The sequence below is a fragment of the Oncorhynchus masou genome, unplaced genomic scaffold, assembly GCF_036934945.1.
Source record: "Oncorhynchus masou masou isolate Uvic2021 unplaced genomic scaffold, UVic_Omas_1.1 unplaced_scaffold_5205, whole genome shotgun sequence".
NCBI classification, from domain to species: domain Eukaryota; kingdom Metazoa; phylum Chordata; class Actinopteri; order Salmoniformes; family Salmonidae; genus Oncorhynchus; species Oncorhynchus masou.
This window is the reverse complement of record NW_027011612.1, coordinates 1-20,429: the sequence shown is the minus strand read 5'-3', so window position 1 is coordinate 20,429 and position 20,429 is coordinate 1. Positions and strand designations below refer to the sequence as shown.

The window sequence follows — 20,429 nt, the reverse complement described above, 5'->3', positions numbered from 1 at the left end:
CTGCATATTTAGCTAAAAGACATCCAGGTTAGCAGGCAATATTAACCAGATGAAATTGTCATTTCTCATGCTTTCATTGCACGCAGAGTCAGTGTGTATGCAACAGTTTGAGCCGCCTGGCTCATCGCGAACTAATTTGCCAGAATTTTATGTAATTATGACATAACATTGAAGGTTCTGCAATGTAACAGGAATATTTAGACTGATGGATGCCACCCGTTAGATAAAATACCGAACAGTTCTGTATTTCGCTGAAATAATAAACGTTTTGTTTTCGAAACCATATTAATGACTTAAGGCTCGTATTTCTGTGTGTTATTATGTTATAATTAAGTCTATGATTTGATAGAGCAGTCTGACTGAGCGGTGGTAGGCACCAGCAGGCTTGTAAGCATTCATTCAAACAGCACTTTCGTGCATTTTGCCAGCAGCTCTTTGTTGTGCTTCAAGCATTGCGCTGTTTATGACTTCAAGCCTATCAACTCTCGAGATTAGGCTGGTGTAACTGATGTGAAATGGCTAGCTAGTTAGCGGGGTGAGCGCTAATAGCGTTTCAAACATCACTCCCTCTGAGACTTGGAGTGGTTTTTCCCCTTGCTCTACATGGTTAACGTTGCTTCGAGGGTGGCTGTTGTCGGTGTTCCTGGTTCAAGCCCAGCTAGGATTGAGACGGAAGCTATACTGTTACACTGGCAATACTAAAGTGCCTATAAGAACATCCAATAGTCAAAGGTTAATGAAATACAAATGGTATAGAGAGAAATAGTCCTATAATTCCTATAACTACAACCTAAAACCTCTTCCATGGGAATATTGAAGACTCATGTTAAAAGGAACCTCCAGCTTTCATATGTTCTCGTTCTGAGCAAGGAACTTAAACGTTTACATGCCTTTCTTACATGGCACATATTGCACTTTTACTTTCTTCTCCAACACTTTGTTTTTGTATTTAAACCAAATTGAACGTGTTTCATTATTTATTTGAGGCTAAATTGATTTTATTGATGTATTAAGTTAAAATAAGTGTTCATTCAGTATTGTTGTAATTGTCATTATTACAAATACATTTTTTTAAATCGGCCGATTTTTAAATCGGTATCGGCCTTTTTTGGGGTCCTCCAATAATCGGCATCTGCGTTGAAAAATTATAATCGGTCGACCTCTTGTCCACATACTTATGTATTATATAATGTATATTTCCCAAAGCTGATCTGTTCTCCCCAGTCAGCGATTTTGTGTTTGTGTGCCAGGTTTCTCCCCTTTTTTTAAATGAGTTTAAGGCATTTATGATACTAGAGCAGACTCATTGGAAACCGGCATAACAGCCAAGACGGGGGATAACAATAGAGCTTTGACTGGAGCAGTTTGAGTGGCGGCGAGGTTAAACCCGTCCCCCCGGGTTACCTATTTAAATTGTTGACTGTTTTGGCTCATTTTGGGCACCGTGGCTCTGTTGGCCCCTCTGAGTAGTTAAGAACTCCATAGAAAGTGGCAGAATGGAGACCACCATCACTAAGCCACTCTCTCTCACACACATATACAGTATGCGTACTCACACACATACAGTATGCGTACTCACTCTCTCACACACACACACACACACACACACACACACACACACACACTTACAGTATGCGTACACACACACATCTTTTTTGGATGGCTCCTGAGTGGCACAGCGGTCTAAGCCACTGCATCTCAGGGCTAGAGGCGTCACTACAGACACCCTGGTTCAGAGGTCTAAGCCACTGCATCTCAGGGCTAGAGGCGTCACTACAGACACCCTGGTTCAGTGGTCTAAGCCACTGCATCTCAGGGCTAGAGGCGTCACTACAGACACCCTGGTTCAGAGGTCTAAGCCACTGCATCTCAGGGCTAGAGGCGTCACTACAGACACCCTGGTTCAGTGGTCTAAGCCACTGCATCTCAGGGCTAGAGGCGCCACTACAGACACCCTGGTTCAGAGGTCTAAGCCACTGCATCTCAGGGCTAGAGGCGTCACTACAGACACCCTGGTTCAGTGGTCTAAGCCACTGCATCTCAGGGCTAGAGGCGTCACTACAGACACCCTGGTTCAGTGGTCTAAGCCACTGCATCTCAGGGCTAGAGGTCACTACAGACACCCTGGTTCAGAGGTCTAAGCCACTGCATCTCAGGGCTAGAGGCGCCACCTACAGACACCCTGGTTCAGAGGTCTAAGCCACTGCATCTCAGGGCTAGAGGCGTCACTACAGACACCCTGGTTCAGAGGTCTAAGCCACTGCATCTCAGGGCTAGAGGCGCCACTACAGACACCCTGGTTCAGTGGTCTAAGCCACTGCATCTCAGGGCTAGAATCACTACAGACACCCTGGTTCAGCGGTCTAAGGCACTGCATCTCAGGGCTAGAGGCGTCACTACAGACACCCTGGTTCAGAGGTCTAAGCCACTGCATCTCAGGGCTAGAGGCGTCACTACAGACACCCTGGTTCAGAGGTCTAAGCCACTGCATCTCAGGGCTAGAGGCGTCACTACAGACACCCTGGTTCAGCGGTCTAAGCCACTGCATCTCAGGGCTAGAGGCGTCACTACAGACACCCTGGTTCAGCGGTCTAAGCCACTGCATCTCAGGGCTAGAGGCGTCACTACAGACACCCTGGTTCAGTGGTCTAAGCCACTGCATCTCAGGGCTAGAGGCGTCACTACAGACACCCTGGTTCAGTGGTCTAAGCCACTGCATCTCAGGGCTAGAGGCGTCACTACAGACACCCTGGTTCAGAGGTCTAAGCCACTGCATCTCAGGGCTAGAGGCGTCACTACAGACACCCTGGTTCAAGTCCAGGCTGTATCACACCTGGCTGTGATTGGGAGTCTCATAGGGTGGTCAGCATCATCCCGGTGGAGGCCGTCATTGTAAATAAGAATTTGTTCTTCACTGACTTGCCTAGATAAATATATATACTTTTTAAATAAATAAATACCAGAGGCTGGTGATTTTTTTGGTTTTTGTTTTGTTTAATGGAATGCTTGTATCCTTAGCCTGTTTGTCTGTGTTCATTCTTCTTGTTCTCACATTTAATGCTTTGACAAAACCTCTGTGTATCTGACCCAGTTTCTATCTGGGTGCTGTATCAGTTCATTCACCTCCACAGCTGTCCAAAAGAAAACACCAAAGTGATTGGACATAGTTTATTATACACTGGGTGGGTCGTGCCCTGAATGATCTAGTTGATTATACACTGGGTGGTTCGTGCCCTGAATGCTCTAGTTGATTATACACTGGGTGGTTCGAGCCCTGAATGCTCTAGTTGATTATACACTGGGGGGGTTCGAGCCCTGAATGCTCTAGTTGATTATACACTGGGTGGTTCGAGCTCTGAATGCTCTAGTTGATTATACACTGGGTGGTTCGAGCCCTGAATGCACTAGTTGATTATACACTGGGGGGTTCGAGCTCTGAATGCTCTAGTTGATTATACACTGGGTGGTTCGAGCCTTGAATGCTCTAGTTGATACACAGCAGATTGATACCTTACAAAAATAACCTTAATGAGGATAACTTATGTACAGAGAGGACTGAATTATTGACCTGACGTTGTGTGAACACTACAGGGAACCACTTGTCTGACGTTGTGTGAACACTACAGGGAACCACTTGTCTGACGTTGTGTGAACACTACAGGGAACCACTTGTCTGACGTTGTGTGAACACTACAGGGAACCTTGTCTGACGTTGTGTGAACACGACAGGGAACCACTTGTCTGACGTTGTGTGAACACTACAGGGAACCTCTTGTCTGACGTTGTGTGAACACTACAGGGAACCACTTGTCTGACGTTGTGTGAACACTACAGGGAACTGAAGCGAGATTAAGATCTCACCCGAAAGGGATTTGTAATAATCGAGTTCGACGCACTTGGCCTCGTTGTGATAGCAGGTAGACTAGTGGTTAGAGCGTTGGGCCAGTAGCTGTAATATTGATTATTGCATTGTTGGTTTTAGAGCTCGCAAGAAAGACATTTCACTGTACTTGTGCACGTGACATTAAAAACTTGAAACTTATTTGCTCCAGGGTCCCCGTCAATAATGGCAGGGGTCAGGGGGAGTAGAATACGCAAAAACACATTTCCATTTCACTCCACACACTGTACAGGTTACACACTACAAGTTACACACTGTACAGGTTACACACTTGTATGCGTGTGTGAAACAGGACACCATATAACCTTATTTGACTTCTGGTTTGGCAAAATGCTCCGAGCAAGTGGCTTCGTTAGATCGCCCATCTGAATCATTGAAGCTGCAAAGTTGTTCTTTCTACGATCTTCCATCTTGCCTTAAAGCTCGGACTGCATGAAAGGAGATTATAAGGATTGTGAGCGGTTAACTGGGATGAGTCGGGTCGTTTTGGATGGTGGTTAGTTATGTAACTGGTGGGGGCCGTAATCTCACTTTAAAAAGGTATGCTCACTGAACATATATTTTGATGGCATACTGGCCCTTTCGAAAGCCTACCATCACCTTTCAGCTTCAGGTCTTCCCTTGCCCTCCTGCTGGTAAAACAGTAAGTTAGGAGGCTCTCTGTGATGCATCCGCAGTGTCAACACACCTCTGGAGGGAGGTCAGATCGATTTGGTTGACCTCATTCTCCCTAATGGTTCATTAGGACACAGCGATGAAGACTCCTTTCCACGCAACCTCCCTTTTCTCCCCTTTCTCTCCATCCTTATCATCCTCCCCATCCCACCCTTTTCTCTCCATCCTCCCCATCCCCCCCTTTCTCTCCATCCTCCCCATCCCCCCCCCTTTCTCTCCATCCTCCCCTCCCCATCCCCCCCTTTCTCTCCATCCTCCCCACCCCCCCTTTCTCTCCATCCCCCCCCCTCCTTCTCTCCATCCCCATCCCACCCTTTTCTCTCCATCCTCCCCATCCCACCCTTTCTCTCCATCCTCCCCCCCCCCCCCCTTTCTCTCCATCCTCCCCATCCCACCCTTTCTCTCCATCCTCCCCATCCCCACCCTTTCTCTCCATCCTCCCCATCCCCCCCTTTCTCTCCATCCTCCCCATCCCCCCTTTCTCTCCATCCTCCCCATCCCCCCTTTCTCTCCATCCTCCCCATCCCCCCTTTCTCTCCATCCATCCCCCATCCCCCCTTTCTCTCCATCCTCCCCATCCCACCCTTTCTCTCCATCCTCCCCATCCCCCCCTTTCTCTCCATCCTCCCCCATCCCCCCTTCTCCATCCTCCCCATCCCCCCTTTCTCTCCATCCTCCCCATCCCCCCTTTCTCTCCATCCTCCCCATCCCCCCCTTTCTCTCCATCCTCTCCCCATCCCCCTTTCTCTCCATCCTTATCATCCTCCCCATCCCCCCCCTTTCTCTCCATCCTCCCCCCCCCCCCCTTTCTCTCCATCCTCCCCATCCCACCCTTTCTCTCCATCCTCCCCATCCCACCCTTTCTCTCCATCCTCCCCATCCCACCCTTTCTCTCCATCCTCCCCCATCCCACCCTTTCTCTCCATCCTCCCCATCCATCCCCCCCCTTTCTCTCCATCCTCCCCATCCCCCCTTTCTCTCCATCCTCCCCATCCCCCCTTTCTCTCCATCCTCCCCATCCCCCCCTTTCTCTCCATCCTTATCATCCTCCCCATCCCCCCCTTTCTCTCCATCCTCCCCATCCCCCCCCCTTTCTCTCCATCCTCCCCACCCCCTTTCTCTCCATCCTCCCCATCCCCCCCTTTCTCTCCATCCTCCCCATCCCCCCTTTCTCTCCATCCTCCCCATCCCCCTTTCTCTCCATCCTCCCCATCCCCCCCTTTCTCTCCATCCTCCCCATCCCCCCTTTCTCTCCATCCTCCCCACCCCCCTTTCTCTCCATCCTCCCCATCCCCCCTTTCTCTCCATCCTCCCCCCCCCCCCTTTCTCTCCATCCTCCCCCTCTCCCCCTTTCTCTCCATCCTCCCCATCCCCCCTTTCTCTCCATCCTCCCCATCCCCCCCCTTTCTCTCCATCCTCCCCCCTTTCTCTCCATCCTCCCCATCCCCCCTTTCTCTCCATCCTTATCATCCTCCTCCATCCCCCCCCTTTCTCTCCATCCTTATCATCCTCCCCTTCAAACCCCATGACACTCGCTCGGCCAGCCACTCCTCCCTTACAGGAAATTCTCACAGTAGCTGAGCAGAGCAAAAGTTGCCACGAATCTCTGCTCTGCTGTGTGAAATGGATGAGCTTCTTTGTTGGCTCAGTAGTTTGGCCAAAATATAGACACTTGTTACTGCAGGGAAAGATGCCTCTTTCAAAATAGTTGGGGTCACTTCCTGTACACATTCTTAAAATGTTAGGAAAGAAAACAAACTAATACATTTTTTTCCCTCTCCAGTGAGTGTTTTTGGATCACCAGATATGAATTTCTGTGTCATGTTTCCTCAAAGTGAACAAAAAACAAAAAAAGTTAAAGCATCATTACTAATATTGCATAACAGCCAGATAACAGTAGTGACTCGAAACGGTCAAATATAAACTTTATGGAGATGTGCTGTATGTATATTTAACAACCACAATAAACATCCCCAAAAATATTTCCCCCTTTTTTTTCCCACAACCAATGACAAAAAAAACTGTAATACAAACTTCTCTCTTGGTTTCATTCGTCAGCAACTGTAGAACAACACAACAAAAAGCTGCACCATCACTTCGGCAATCATGCAAGCATATGTGCAAAGTCTGTGTCCGAAAGGCACAGGGCCTGTCTTTGTAGTTGCAATTGTTTTTGCAAGCTCCTCAGAGGGAACTTGACTACCCTGGTAGTTCTTCCAAGAAGGTAAACCATGTGGCCCTGTGCCTCCATAGAACGCTGGAGGAATCCTGCAAAGAGGGCTTTGAAACCTGTGGGGGGAAAACACCACCCTGTCCCTGTGAGCCATACACAAGACAGCCATTGCACTTGTATGCTATATCTATATATTTATGAATGTAAAGCGATTAAAGGAATCAGAAGAAAACAAAAAGCCAAGACAGAAGCTGAAATGAATTGCACCTCAGGACAGAGGTCAAGTTGGAGAAAATGCCCGTTTACAAAAATAAAAAACAAGGTTTTCCTGCGGTTGGTTCTCTCGCTCTTCGAAAAACTGTGGTCTTAGTGGAAGGTGTTTGGGTTGGGTCGGATCATCATGGACACTTTCTTCAGGGAGTAAGCGCCCCCGCGGAACTCGGCCCAGTAGACGCCGTCCTGGTATCGGCTGCGGTAGTGCCCGCCCCGGTACCACACGCCGTTCAGGTTGGAGTGGGCACAGGCGTTATACCACCAGCCACCCTTCTGGTAATGGGCACAGTTACCTAAAAAAAGAACGATGCAGCTGTAGTCAATGCAAAGTAGAGTCAAATGTATTTTTTTTTTAAAGTTAGTTTAAAAAAAATACATGCATATAATTCATCTCCGTATTTTACCAAAACCCTTTTCCATTTCTTAAATAGTACAGTCGCTTTAAAGTGGAAACATACCGTATGTATACCTCCATAACCATGCTTTCAAAAGACTTGTACCTGTGATGCCCAAATTCACACAGCTCTGCCCATGAGGTTGGATCAGAAACTGGTACAGTCTGTCCCACTGTGCAAACCCTCGGGTTAATGCTCTTTGGCAAAGTCCCCCATAGGTGGTATTTTTTTAATATTCCTTGTTCCCCTCATTCTCGGCTCAGAGTTGTTTTGCAGCACTATAGCAACCTGGCCCCATATCCACAAAGCATTTGGAGAGTAAGAGTGCTGATCTAGGATCAGTCCATATAATCTTATTCATTATTATCTAGGATCAGTCCATATAATCTTATTCATGATGATCTAGGATCAGTCCATATAATCTTATTCATGATGATCTAGGATCAGTCCATATAATCTTATTCATGATGATCTAGGATCAGTCCATATAATCTTATTCATTAGAAAAGAGGAAAAACGGATCCTAGATCAGCAGTCCTACTCAGGGATTTCTTTGCTACTGTAATTCTTGGGCAGGCCGCCTAAGCATCCAAACAATGTTCTATATACATTTACGGGATATAAAAAAAAACTTTAATTGTCAACTTAAACGACTAAAACAACATAAGAGAAGGGTAATAGACCTATATATTTTTTTAAATGAATAATCTTGGAGAAATAAGAATCACCAAAATAAAGCTAGACGGTTAGGGAGAATTTAGCAGTATAGATTTTGTTATGTTTGAGCAAAAGAACGCAGCATTAGCCATGGGAAAATGTATAGAATTGCGGGACATTAGCATTAAAACTGCAATATTTTCTCTCAACCCCATGAAGACATTTTTTAGAATTGCAGGGAATTGGCTTAAATGCAAAAATGGCCAAGATGGGGGGCCTAAAATTTCCCAAAAAATTCAGCAGCGCAAACGGGCCAACCTTGCCACCTGACACGCGCCCTGCCACGCCCCCCCCGACACGCGCCATGCCACGCCCCCCCCTGCCACGCCTCCCTGAAATGCCACGCCCATTTTATTTTACAGAAGAAGGCCCTGCTACTCTGAGATGCTTTGTGTATACGTGGTCTGGTTTTTTGTTCATTGTTTTCCGCAGCAGTGCTAAGCAGGATCTCTGTGGAGAGACTCCAACCATGCATTGGTCTAAGGCGTCACTACAGACCCGGGTTCGATCCTGGGCTGTAGTCGCAGACGACCGTGACCAAGAGACCCATGAGGCGGCGCACAATTGGCCCAGCGTCGTCTGGGTTAGAGGAAGGTTTGGCCAACCGGGATGTCCTTGTCCTCCAGGCGTATGAACGCTGACACGCTCGCCAGCTGTACGGTGTTTCCTCCGACACATTGGTGCGGCTGGCTTCCGGGTTAAGCGAGCAGTGTGTCAAGAAGCAGTGCGGCTTGGTGGGGGCCGTGTTTCGGAGGACTCGTGGCTTTCAACCTTCCCCTCTCCCGAGTCTGTACGGGAGTTGCAGCGATGGGACAAGACTGTAAACTACCAATTGGATACTCCGAAATTGGGGAGAAAAAAGGGTTAAATAATTCAAAAGTCAATATAAAGAAACGAAGACTGTCTTCCGCTCTCTGTTCTTGCTTACAGGAGACTCTTTAAGGAGAAAACGCATCCTGAATAACACCCGTTTCTACATGTAGACTGTTTGCTAATGACTCTTTTCGGAGGTCCTAACGCTACCGGTGTGTCCGTGCCTGAAGACCGGCATAACCTGTCAACGACCTCTTTTCCTGTCTACTTGTGCTGAAATGCACCTAAAATAAGCAAGCTATTGTCAAGGAAAACGAGAGCGCTATTAATGCCGGGAAGACTTCTGAAAGACACTGAGAAATGAACAGGGATATTGGGCGGACTACTGAAAGACGCTGAGAAATGAACAGGGATATTGGGCGGACTACTGAAAGACACTGAGAAATGAACAGGGATATTGGGCGGACTACTGAAGAACAGAGATTTAACAGTGATTTTGGATTCAACCACGTCTGACCCAATGAATGAGAAGACGAAAGTGTCTGAGCTGACTAAGAATGACACACAGTCATGCTGTTGGTTATCGTGTATCCACGAATCACTGTCTGGTAGACTATTTCTCTGAGTAATAGCAGCCATCACCAAAGGGTGTATTCCTTTCTCACCTGTATACACGTCGTGGTCCCTGTCCAGCGTGGTGAACTGCTTGCCGTTGTGCCATGTGAGGGAGTCCCCGGCGTTGCCATGGTAGCGACCCACTCTTAGTTTGTAGAAGTCTGCCTCTGCCTCAATACGGAAGCTGGCGTATTCGGCAAAGGTCTTGCGACCGGACCAGTCCTCCAGCATCACCAGAAGCTTGTAGTTGCCCTGGTTGGTCAGCCAGTAGATGTTTTCAAGACCCAGCCAGTATTCACTGTCAATGTTACCAAACCCTTGCTGTGAGAGGGGAGAAGCAGGAGGGAGAGAGGAGGGGGAGGGATATGTTTCAATGCTGCAGATAAGTCTAAATGCTACGTTCAAAGGCATTGACAGTCACTATGCCAATGTCCACCCTCCAAAGCGCACACACAATGTAGTCTGCACTCGTACATCTCCCAGTCACCGTTTGTCAAAGACTGCAGAAGGGACTAAAGCATGTTTGTGACACTGGTATAATGTCAGAGATAGAGTGGTGGCATAATAGCAGGATGTGACTCACTTTTTAAGACGTCCTCTCCCCTAAAGTCGCATTGGTTTGTTCGTCTGGAACTGTGGCTCCTCTTCTGAAACCACACATGGATTAAATCAGGAGGGAGCACATTACCCTGCCAACTGTGAGCCTGTCATTTGTGATTCGGGGTGTTTTCAAGGTGCCTCGTTGCCAGAAGTGAAGAGTGGGTGGTGGGGGGGCTTGAAAATGTCTTGTGTTCTTGGACTCAACTTTAAAGGGGGAGGTAGGATTTATCCAAATAGGCCAGTCTGACCTCTGTGCTGCAGAATGTGAATCTCTAGCCGCTAAACGTTTGGCTCTGTGTTCTTAAGATTACGGCATTCTGGTTCAGACCCGTGGCAAATGGAGGAAACCACACTTCATGGATAATAGGAAATTAGGTCATTGAATTGGCTGTACAAAACTTCCCATCGAAACGTAATTTTAATATCGTATCGTGATATCTTGTGTGGACTGTTTGACAAGCTTTGTTCTGTCGAATGGTCAAATAATTGAGAAACTCAACCAATGACATTTTGGAACTTTCCGGATTTTATTTTGGGGAGATGATACGGTGACACAATCAAATGGAAATGTTGGAACTGAGAATATATACTGACTCACTTTATTCAATGATTCAAGTGTGACCCCCTCAAAGAGTCAATCTCCCGGAATTCTGCTCAGTATTTGATCACATGATCGTCTTGGCATTGGTTTGGTTCTGTTGCTCATGTCCAGTGAAGCTGTTTCTCTTCAATGTGCTTTTCATTTGGCCATGCAAGAGGAGGAGTGTGTGTGGACCAATCAAACGCTGGACTCAAATGACCTTTTGCTGTTTATTTTTTTACATCAGTAACAATGAAGTGCAGTGAAGTACTAGCCTATAGTATGATGGAGCTACCTGGCTGATACTAGCCTATAGTATGATGGGGCTACCTGGCTGATACTAGCCTATAGTATGATGGGGCTACCTGGCTGATACTAGCCTATATGATGGGGCTACCTGGCTGATACTAGCCTATAGTATGATGGGTCTACCTGGCTGATACTAGCCTATATGATGGGGCTACCTGGCTGATACTAGCCTATAGTATGATGGGGCTACCTGGCTGATACTAGCCTATAGTATGATGGGGCTACCTGGCTGATACTAGCCTATAGTATGATGGGGCTACCTGGCTGATACTAGCCTATATGATGGGGCTTCCTGGCTGATACTAGCCTATAGTATGATGGGGCTACCTGGCTGATACTAGCCTATATGATGGGGCTACCTGGCTGATACTAGCCTATATGATGGGGCTACCTGGGTGATATTCATTAAACCTCTAACAAAGATAGGTCTGTGTTAACAGCCGTGGGCACAGCGCAGTGAATGTATTGCTTACTTCCTGTCCTCTCTGTAGGGAAGCAACTCCCCTTGTTGACGTCTCCTAGTGGAGCTGTGTTGTGCTCTTTTAGTTTATCTTGATTCAATCCCTCAGAAAGGAAAAGCTATTTTCACTGCCTGTTCTATCTGGGCATCAAACAGTAAATCTACTGTTCTACGCAAGACGGCCACCTTTTACCTTGTAGGTGTCCCAGTTCCTGAAGAAGTTGACGGAGCCGTCCTGGCGTCTCTGAATGACTGTCCAGCCGCCAGGATCGTGCCTCTGGTCACACCACACCTGCATCAACCGGTTGGCGTTCTCAGGCTTGACCAGGTACATGCCACTGGTGGCGTGACCCTCCTCTAGAGCAGCAAGGCAGTCCTTGAAAGGCCCTGCGAAAAAGAGGTCATGATGTAAGTAGTAGTCATGCGAACAAAAGGTTCAAGGGTTGAAAGCTTGTGGTTAAACACAGCTGGGGAAAGGTTTTCCATGGGATGATGTGGTCAAGCAGGGTCCAGGGAGCTATTGCGCTCCCTCCTGGGTTTCCTCCTTTTAGTTTATCAGAACCCTGATACGAAAGATTGCTGGGAAAAGTTGCCTAGCTTACTCCGCTCTCTCAGCCCTCCAGCTGAGCTCAATCTCTTCTAATAACCCTGGAAACCGGTTCCCATTTGCTCATCCACTAAGCTGACTATTTCCATAGTTTAGCTTCTTATTCTGTGGTTACACAGTTCTTTTAGAAATCCTGGGGCTCCCAAGTTAATTTTTTTTCTTGCTGGGAAAAACTCTGTTTTAAGGCCTAGAATTGACTTTGGCTGCATTTTGGGATGGGGGCGGGGGGGGGGGGTATAGCTGCCGGGAGGCTGACGCAGGCCAAGAACAACACTGGCATGAGGGTTGCGGAGAGAGGTAGCGCTTTACTGGCATACAGTAGCCTGTAGATTATCAGGTACTCTAACGTTTCTCTTGGAAATAGCACAGCTGTTAATATCATTTTATTGGGCATATGTTCCTTTATGCTGGTGACCCCGATTTACTTTGCCAGGGTGCTGACTAAAGGGGAAACCCTCTAATGTTGAGGTGCACTGGAATCTTCTATGATAAACCATCGTCTCGTCATTTCAGGAAGAAATATTTGACCAAACCTGGTAAAGATTTGTCTCCACATGAGATAAATGTATTTTACATGAGAAATGTCCAAAATGGCGCTGTAGACCACTGCAGTAATTAACATGACCTTGTATTTAAATATTCAGCTTGTTTTTTTTTTGGAGGTGTCAGACTGTCCCTTCCCACCCGTCTACGAGTTACCAGTGTTTATGCAAACATTGCTATCCTACGACATAATTTCCCGCTGGCTCTCAGTGACCGTTGAGGATTTTTTTCCGTTTCAACCTGAGTGATAATTGCTGTTTTTATGATGACTCCATGTCTAGCAGGATGGCGTTTGTTCAACAACTTTAAGTGTTCAATTCATATTGGGACAGGAGTGCTGGGAACCACACATAATGGTGTCTGGTCTGTAATAAAAATCAAATGGATCAGAGAGGATCATTATCCCCAGCCAAGCTGAGACTTTCTTGGAACTATAAATTGTAATCTGGGCATAGTCAAATAGTTGTGTGAATTTTCTATCACAACGTGCGTGTGTGTGTGTGTGTGTGTGTGTGTGTGTCCCACCCCCCTCCCTCATCTGAGAGCACTGAGAGAACTCCTGTGGGTGTTGTCACAAGGCAGTTATTTCTAATGATGCCCACACACAACGTGTGGCATGGTGGCAGTGAGCTAAATCACCGTAACCCACACACTCCCTCCCCTTAACACTAGAACTGCCATTGGCCAACTGGCACTGACATTTAATTTTGTAAATAATAATTTAAAAAATGCCCCTTTTAAAAAAAAAGCTAAGTCCTGCTCCTTCCCTGACTTTAACTAAATGTTTGTATTTTACGTTGCTTATTTGTCAGCTTGAAAAAAAAAAACACAAACAGAAAAGAATTTGGTGCCTTTTTTACCTCTGGTAATTCGCTAAGACAATGTGCTGTAGGATGTTGGTACCCAGCCAGGCTCCAAGACAATGTGCTCTAGGATGTTGGTACCCAGCCAGGCTCCAAGACAATGTGCTCTAGAATGTTGGTACCCAGCCAGGCTCCAAGACAATGTGCTCTAGAATGTTGGTACCCAGCCAGGCTCCAAGACAATGTGCTCTAGAATGTTGGTACCCAGCCAGGCTCCAAGACAATGTGCTCTAGAATGTTGGTACCCAGCCAGGCTCCAAGACAATGTGCTCTAGAATGTTGGTACCCAGCCAGGCTCCAAGACAATGTGCTCTAGAATGTTGGTACCCAGCCAGGCTCCAAGACAATGTGCTCTAGAATGTTGGTACCCAGCCAGGCTCCAAAACAATGTGCTGTAGAATGTTGGTACCCAGCCAGGCTCCAAGACAATGTGCTGTAGAATGTTGGTACCCAGCCAGGCGCTAGGACAATGTGCTGTAGGACGTTGTTACCCAGCCAGACTCTAATGAGTCTCTCTCTCCTCACTGAATGGGTGATAATTGTGCATGTTACTTCACAATTTAGTTTAAATTAGGCCCAACTGAATGATACGGAGGGTGAAACGGTTGATTTAATTTAGAAAGACAATAGTCTAATGATGAGTTTGTGTTATCCTTATTTGTCAGCGTTGGCGCTCATGTTTAAATAATTTGACCACGCTCCTTGTGGGTTGATACCGTTCTCTTTTCCGTTATACTTTGGAAAAAACAAGCTTTTACGGGACTGTTTTATTTACTATGACTCTATTAATAATCACATTTATTCTAAAGGGAAACAAAAACAAACATGTTACAGTAGGCCTTTAGAATAATGCGAAACATATCCTTGACTCTATCCAAGTTGATGAGCATTGGGAAGCAAACGATTCCAGTCGGCCTGTGAAGCCGGCCCATTGACGCTACAGCTAAGCTACACCTAAATTTATTTCGCACATAATAAGACAAGATTACATTGATAATAGTCTGAATTACAATATTATCAGTTGTACCATTTGTGCATCTTGTAGACAGATGCAGAGGAAGGAGCATCATTTTATCAAATCCTCTTTCAGCGATACAAGTAAAGCATGTAGATTTCTTTATAGTATCAGAAAGAGCATATTCTGCAGGTTCTATGACACGTTGTCCAAACATTCAAGAGGTGCAGCTCTATTTCCAAATGTAACTTTTTCCAAGAATATCTGCGCTGTTCATGGGTTCAGCGCATGGCCACTGGTTCATGGGTTCAGCGCATGGCCAATCATGTGGCAGTATTAAGAAAATACTATATATTTGTATTTATTATTAAAAAATGTTTTTACTTTTACCCCTTATTTCGTTATTAATTATCCATGAACGCGTGGCCACGGTAGGTAGTATTGTCTCGACGCTGCAACTTCCGTACGGACTCTTTAGAGACGAAGGTCGAAAGCCATGCGTCCTCTGAAACATAACCCGGAAGCCAGCCACACCAATGTGTCAGAGGAAACACTCTTCACCTGGCGACCGTGTCAGTGTGCATTGCGCCCGGCCCGCCACAGGAGTCGCTAGAGCGCGATGAGAGAAGAGCATCCTTGCCGGTCAATCCCTCCCCTCACCCGGACGACGCTGGGACAATTGTGCACTGCCCCATGGGTCTCCCGGTTGCGGCCGGCGGCGACAAAGCCTGTCCTCGAACCAGGATCTCTAGTGGCATAGCTAGCAACTGCGAATGTAGTGCCTTAGACCACTGCGCCACTTGGGAGGCCCAAGCAAAGACTAGTTAAATAATAAATGTCAAATATGCTATTCTGTTTTATTTTAAATACATTGTGATGGATTTGGAACTAGTGGGTTTAAAAATATATATATTTTTTTTAGGTACAGCCTAGAGTAACATAAACTAATGAACATGCTATTATGTACTTTGTTTTTTTAGTATTCTAATGTTACCTACGACCTTTATAAACACAACCAACTGATTATTCTTCCGATATCATATATGTATCTATTAGACTGAGAATGTTGATGCGTCATTGGCTGGAATTATCAAAAAATTGTAGAATTATACAAAACATACCCTTGGCTCTATCTAAACAAATAACTATTGTTATATTTTTCTATGGATATATATTTCGACATGCAATTCATGCTTTACAATTGTTTATGCACTATTTATCAAGCCTTGGTGTGCTCATGCTTGTGCACCTTGTGGATAGATGTGCATCTGATGCTTAGTCTGATGGGGACGCCCGGCAACGTTCTCAACGTTCTCTAGCAGGTACTGATAGGCTGAAAGGCCAGGTGCTGCTACTGTTAAAGGGCGTGGTTTATTTCACACTTTTGACCAATCAGTGTAAATCATGATGTAGCCACTCTTAGAGCGGTCTCTCCACTGTTTAGGAGAACACGGGGAACATTTAAAAAAGGCCTGAGGTAATTCAAGCTGTAGTCGAGCTCTGCGGGAAGCTCACTGTCACCTACTGCCAATGAAAATGGGCCAGACAAATCTAATTTGTCTTCTCTTTCGCTTTCCCCCAAGGCCCTTGCGGATACACTCTGGTTCCTAGCATACAGATCTGCTCCTGTATTTATGAGCTTCCGCTTTACTTTCCTCTTCTCTCTCTACTGATTTAATGCCCACTGTGGAGAAGTCCTGGTCGGACAGAAACTGACGGCTGTAAGGACTACTGTGTGTGTGTGTGGAGGGGGGTGGACCCTAAATGCAGGCATATGTCTGCATTTGATATCCCCTAAGCAGTCTCTCGCTCCCAGCTTGTTGTCGATCAACTCCAGGAGGCTCATGCAACTGCAGTTACTTCACCTTTTTTTTCAGTGGCGTACCGCAGTTTTGCAAGGCCCCCCTTTTTAGGGGAAAACCACTAACTTCCTGCAATTACCCCCAAAATTCCCATAAGGCAATTTTTTTTCTTCAGTTTTATAGCTAATCTCATGCTATACTATAAATGTTACCACAAGGTTGATAGAAAATGTCAAATTTTTAAAGGTCATTCACTGTAATCCTAAATTGTTTTGTCCTGGTCAATAATGTGTTCATATGCTATCTGGAGAGGGGGGGGGGTCTACGGGGAGGGAATGGTACACCAGTGTCTCTTTTCCTATATTAAAACCAGCCCCTATCTAATACTGGTCTGGCTTCTATGAAAACCAGCTACTATCTAATACTGGTCTGGCTTCTATGAAAACCAGCCCCTATCTAATACTGGTCTGGCTTCTATGAAAACCAGCTACTATCTAATACTGGTCTGGCTTCTATTAATGGCTTCTATCATATATGATTAATTGCCGTTCTGTGTTTGCTGTGCAGTTGTTCTCCCCCCTCACGTATATCTCTCTCTCCCTCTCTCTCCCTGCTTCTATCCTTGCTTTAATTTCCTTGGTTGGAAAGGTGTTGTCATTTTCATAGACCCGAGGGGCTCAAATCCTCCTCACACCTTGTGAATCAGTGGGTTGCTAGATTCTTTCCACTGTGTCTGCCAGCTCGCTCCTGAGAAGCTCTCCGCTGCCAGACTGCCAATGCAATTGAAATGATAAGCTTTCGTTAAACCCCCCCCTCCTCCTGCAGGAGTTAATCTATCATTGTGCAAGGGGGGCATCGACATGTCTCTTCAAGAACAAGGGATTCATTATTAAGATTGACTAATCCAGTCTGTTGACAAATTGTTTCCAATTGTTGTTAATTCGCTCCACCTGAATATATATAATCCTTACTTCCTGGGAAACATGTTTTCACACCCTACTGTTCAGTTATTTTCTTGTGGATTGTAAAGATGCTCTGAAGTAAATTAGAAAACAAATAGTGAGCAGTTGTGCAACATCATTAAAGTGGTAGCATTTGTAAAGGCACAACAGTAGTAGTAGTAATATAATTCATTTTGCTATGGATTAAGCAGAGACTTCATAAACCCACAAACATCTTTTAAAATCTCGACAGAGACTACTATGATCCCCAGGGCTCTACTTTCCACAGAGGTTAAGAGATCCCAGAGCCTGACAAATTATACATCCACAGAGGTTAAGAGATCCCAGAGCCTGACAAATTATACTTTCCACAGAGGTTAAGAGATCCCAGAGCCTGACAAATTATACATCCACAGAGGTTAAGAGATCCCAGAGCCTGACAAATTATACTTTCCACAGAGGTTAAGAGATCCCAGAGCCTGACAAATTATACATCCACAGAGGTTAAGAGATCCCAGAGCCTGACAAATTATACATCCACAGAGGTTAAGAGATCCCAGAGCCTGACAAATTATACATCCACAGAGGTTAAGAGATAGCCTGACAAATTATACATCCACAGAGGTTAAGAGATCCCAGAGCCTGACAAATTATACATCCACAGAGGTTAAGAGATCCCAGAGCCTGACAAATTATACATCCACAGAGGTTAAGAGATCCCAGAGCCTGACAAATTATACATCCACAGAGGTTAAGAGATCCCAGAGCCTGACAAATTATACTTTCCACAGAGGTTAAGAGATCCCAGAGCCTGACAAATTATACTTTCCACAGAGGTTAAGAGATCCCAGAGCCTGACAAATTATACATCCACAGAGGTTAAGAGATCCCAGAGCCTGACAAATTATACATCCACAGAGGTTAAGAGATCCCAGAGCCTGACAAATTATACTTTCCACAGAGGTTAAGAGATCCCAGAGCCTGACAAATTATACTTTCCACAGAGGTTAAGAGATCCCAGAGCCTGACAAATTATACATCCACAGAGGTTAAGAGATCCCAGAGCCTGACAAATTATACATCCACAGAGGTTAAGAGATCCCAGAGCCTGACAAATTATACATCCACAGAGGTTAAGAGATCCCAGAGCCTGACAAATTATACATCCACAGAGGTTAAGAGATCCCAGAGCCTGACAAATTATACTTTCCACAGAGGTTAAGAGATCCCAGAGCCTGACAAATTATACATCCACAGAGGTTAAGAGATCCCAGAGCCTGACAAATTATACATCCACAGAGGTTAAGAGATCCCAGAGCCTGACAAATTATACTTTCCACAGAGGTTAAGAGATCCCAGAGCCTGACAAATTATACATCCACAGAGGTTAAGAGATCCCAGAGCCTGACAAATTATACATCCACAGAGGTTAAGAGATCCCAGAGCCTGACAAATTATACATCCACAGAGGTTAAGAGATCCCAGAGCCTGACAAATTATACTTTCCACAGAGGTTAAGAGATCCCAGAGCCTGACAAATTATACTTTCCACAGAGGTTAAGAGATCCCAGAGCCTGACAAATTATACATCCACAGAGGTTAAGAGATCCCAGAGCCTGACAAATTATACTTTCCACAGAGGTTAAGAGATCCCAGAGCCTGACAAATTATACATCCACAGAGGTTAAGAGATCCCAGAGCCTGACAAATTATACTTTCCACAGAGGTTAAGAGATCCCAGAGCCTGACAAATTATACATCCACAGAGGTTAAGAGATCCCAGAGCCTGACAAATTATACTTTCCACAGAGGTTAAGAGATCCCAGAGCCTGACAAATTATACTTTCCACAGAGGACAAATTATACTTTAAGAGATCCCAGAGCCTGACAAATTATACATCCACAGAGGTTAAGAGATCCCAGAGCCTGACAAATTATACATCCACAGAGGTTAAGAGATCCCAGAGCCTGACAAATTATACATCCACAGAGGTTAAGAGATCCCAGAGCCTGACAAATTATACTTTCCACAGAGGTTAAGAGATCCCAGAGCCTGACAAATTATACTTTCCACAGAGGTTAAGAGATCCCAGAGCCTGACAAATTATACAGAGGTTAAGAGATCCCAGAGCCTGACAGAGGTTAAGAGATCCCAGAGCCTGACAAATTATACATCCACAGAGGTTAAGAGATCCCAGAGCCTGACAAATTATACATCCACAGAGGTTAAGAGATCCCAGAGCCTGACAAATTATACTTTCCACAGAGGTTAAGAGATCCCAGAGCCTGACAAATTATACTTTCCACAGAGGTTAAGAGATCCCAGAGCCTGACAAATTATACATCCACAGAGGTTAAGAGATCCCAGAGCCTGACAAATTATACTTTCCACAGAGGTTAAGAGATCCCAGAGCCTGACAAATTATACTTTCCACAGAGGTTAAGAGATCCCAGAGCCTGACAAATTATACTTTCCACAGAGGTTAAGAGATCCCAGAGCCTGACAAATTATACTTTCCACAGAGGTTAAGAGATCCCAGAGCCTGACAAATTATACTTTCCACAGATCCCAGAGCCTGTTAAGAGATCCCAGAGCCTGACAAATTATACTTTCCACAGAGGTTAAGAGATCCCAGAGCCTGACAAATTATACTTTCCACAGAGGTTAAGAGATCCCAGAGCCTGACAAATTATACTTTCCACAGAGGTTAAGAGATCCCAGAGCCTGACAAATTATACTTTCCACAGAGGTTAAGAGATCCCAGAGCCTGACAAATTATACTTTCCACAGAGGTTAAGAGATCCCAGAGCCTGACAAATTATACTTTCCACAGAGGTTAAGAGATCCCAGAGCCTGACAAATTATACTTTCCAAGAGGTTAAGAGATCCCAGAGCCTGACAAATTATACATCCACAGAGGTTAAGAGATCCCAGAGCCTGACAAATTATACTTTCCACAGAGGTTAAGAGATCCCAGAGCCTGACAAATTATACATCCACAGAGGTTAAGAGATCCCAGAGCCTGACAAATTATACTTTCCACAGAGGTTAAAGAGATCCCAGAGCCTGACAAATTATACTTTCCACAGAGGTTAAGAGATCCCAGAGCCTGACAAATTATACTTTCCACAGAGGTTAAGAGATCCCAGAGCCTGACAAATTATACTTTCCACAGAGGTTAAGAGATCCCAGAGCCTGACAAATTA

At 45.4% G+C, this 20,429-nt stretch overlaps 1 protein-coding gene across 1 annotated transcript; it reads right to left on the bottom strand.

The window, feature by feature from the left end:
* Positions 1-6,484: 6,484 nt before the first annotated feature.
* On the bottom strand, positions 6,485-11,938 carry LOC135535847 (angiopoietin-related protein 2). Its single transcript, XM_064962265.1, has 3 exons — positions 11,705-11,938; positions 9,613-9,883; positions 6,485-7,315 (listed from the first exon to the last, which is right to left on the bottom strand). The coding sequence occupies exons 1-3, from the start codon at positions 11,843-11,845 to the stop codon at positions 7,116-7,118; spliced, it is 612 nt and encodes a 203-aa protein (XP_064818337.1). The 5' UTR covers positions 11,846-11,938; the 3' UTR covers positions 6,485-7,115.
* Between the last annotated feature and the right edge of the window lie 8,491 nt (positions 11,939-20,429).

Bases quoted from the DNA above. Each gene is read 5' to 3' on its own strand.
- LOC135535847 (XM_064962265.1), bottom strand. From the start codon at position 11,845: ATGTACCTGGTCAAGCCTGAGAACGCCAACCGGTTGATGCAGGTGTGG. The intron at 9,884-11,704 runs GTAAAAGGTGGC...CCCCTCTCACAG, and splicing joins GGAACTGGGACACCTACAAG to CAAGGGTTTGGTAACATTGA. The intron at 7,316-9,612 runs GTGAGAAAGGAA...TTCTTTTTTTAG, and splicing joins GGACCACGACGTGTATACAG to GTAACTGTGCCCATTACCAG.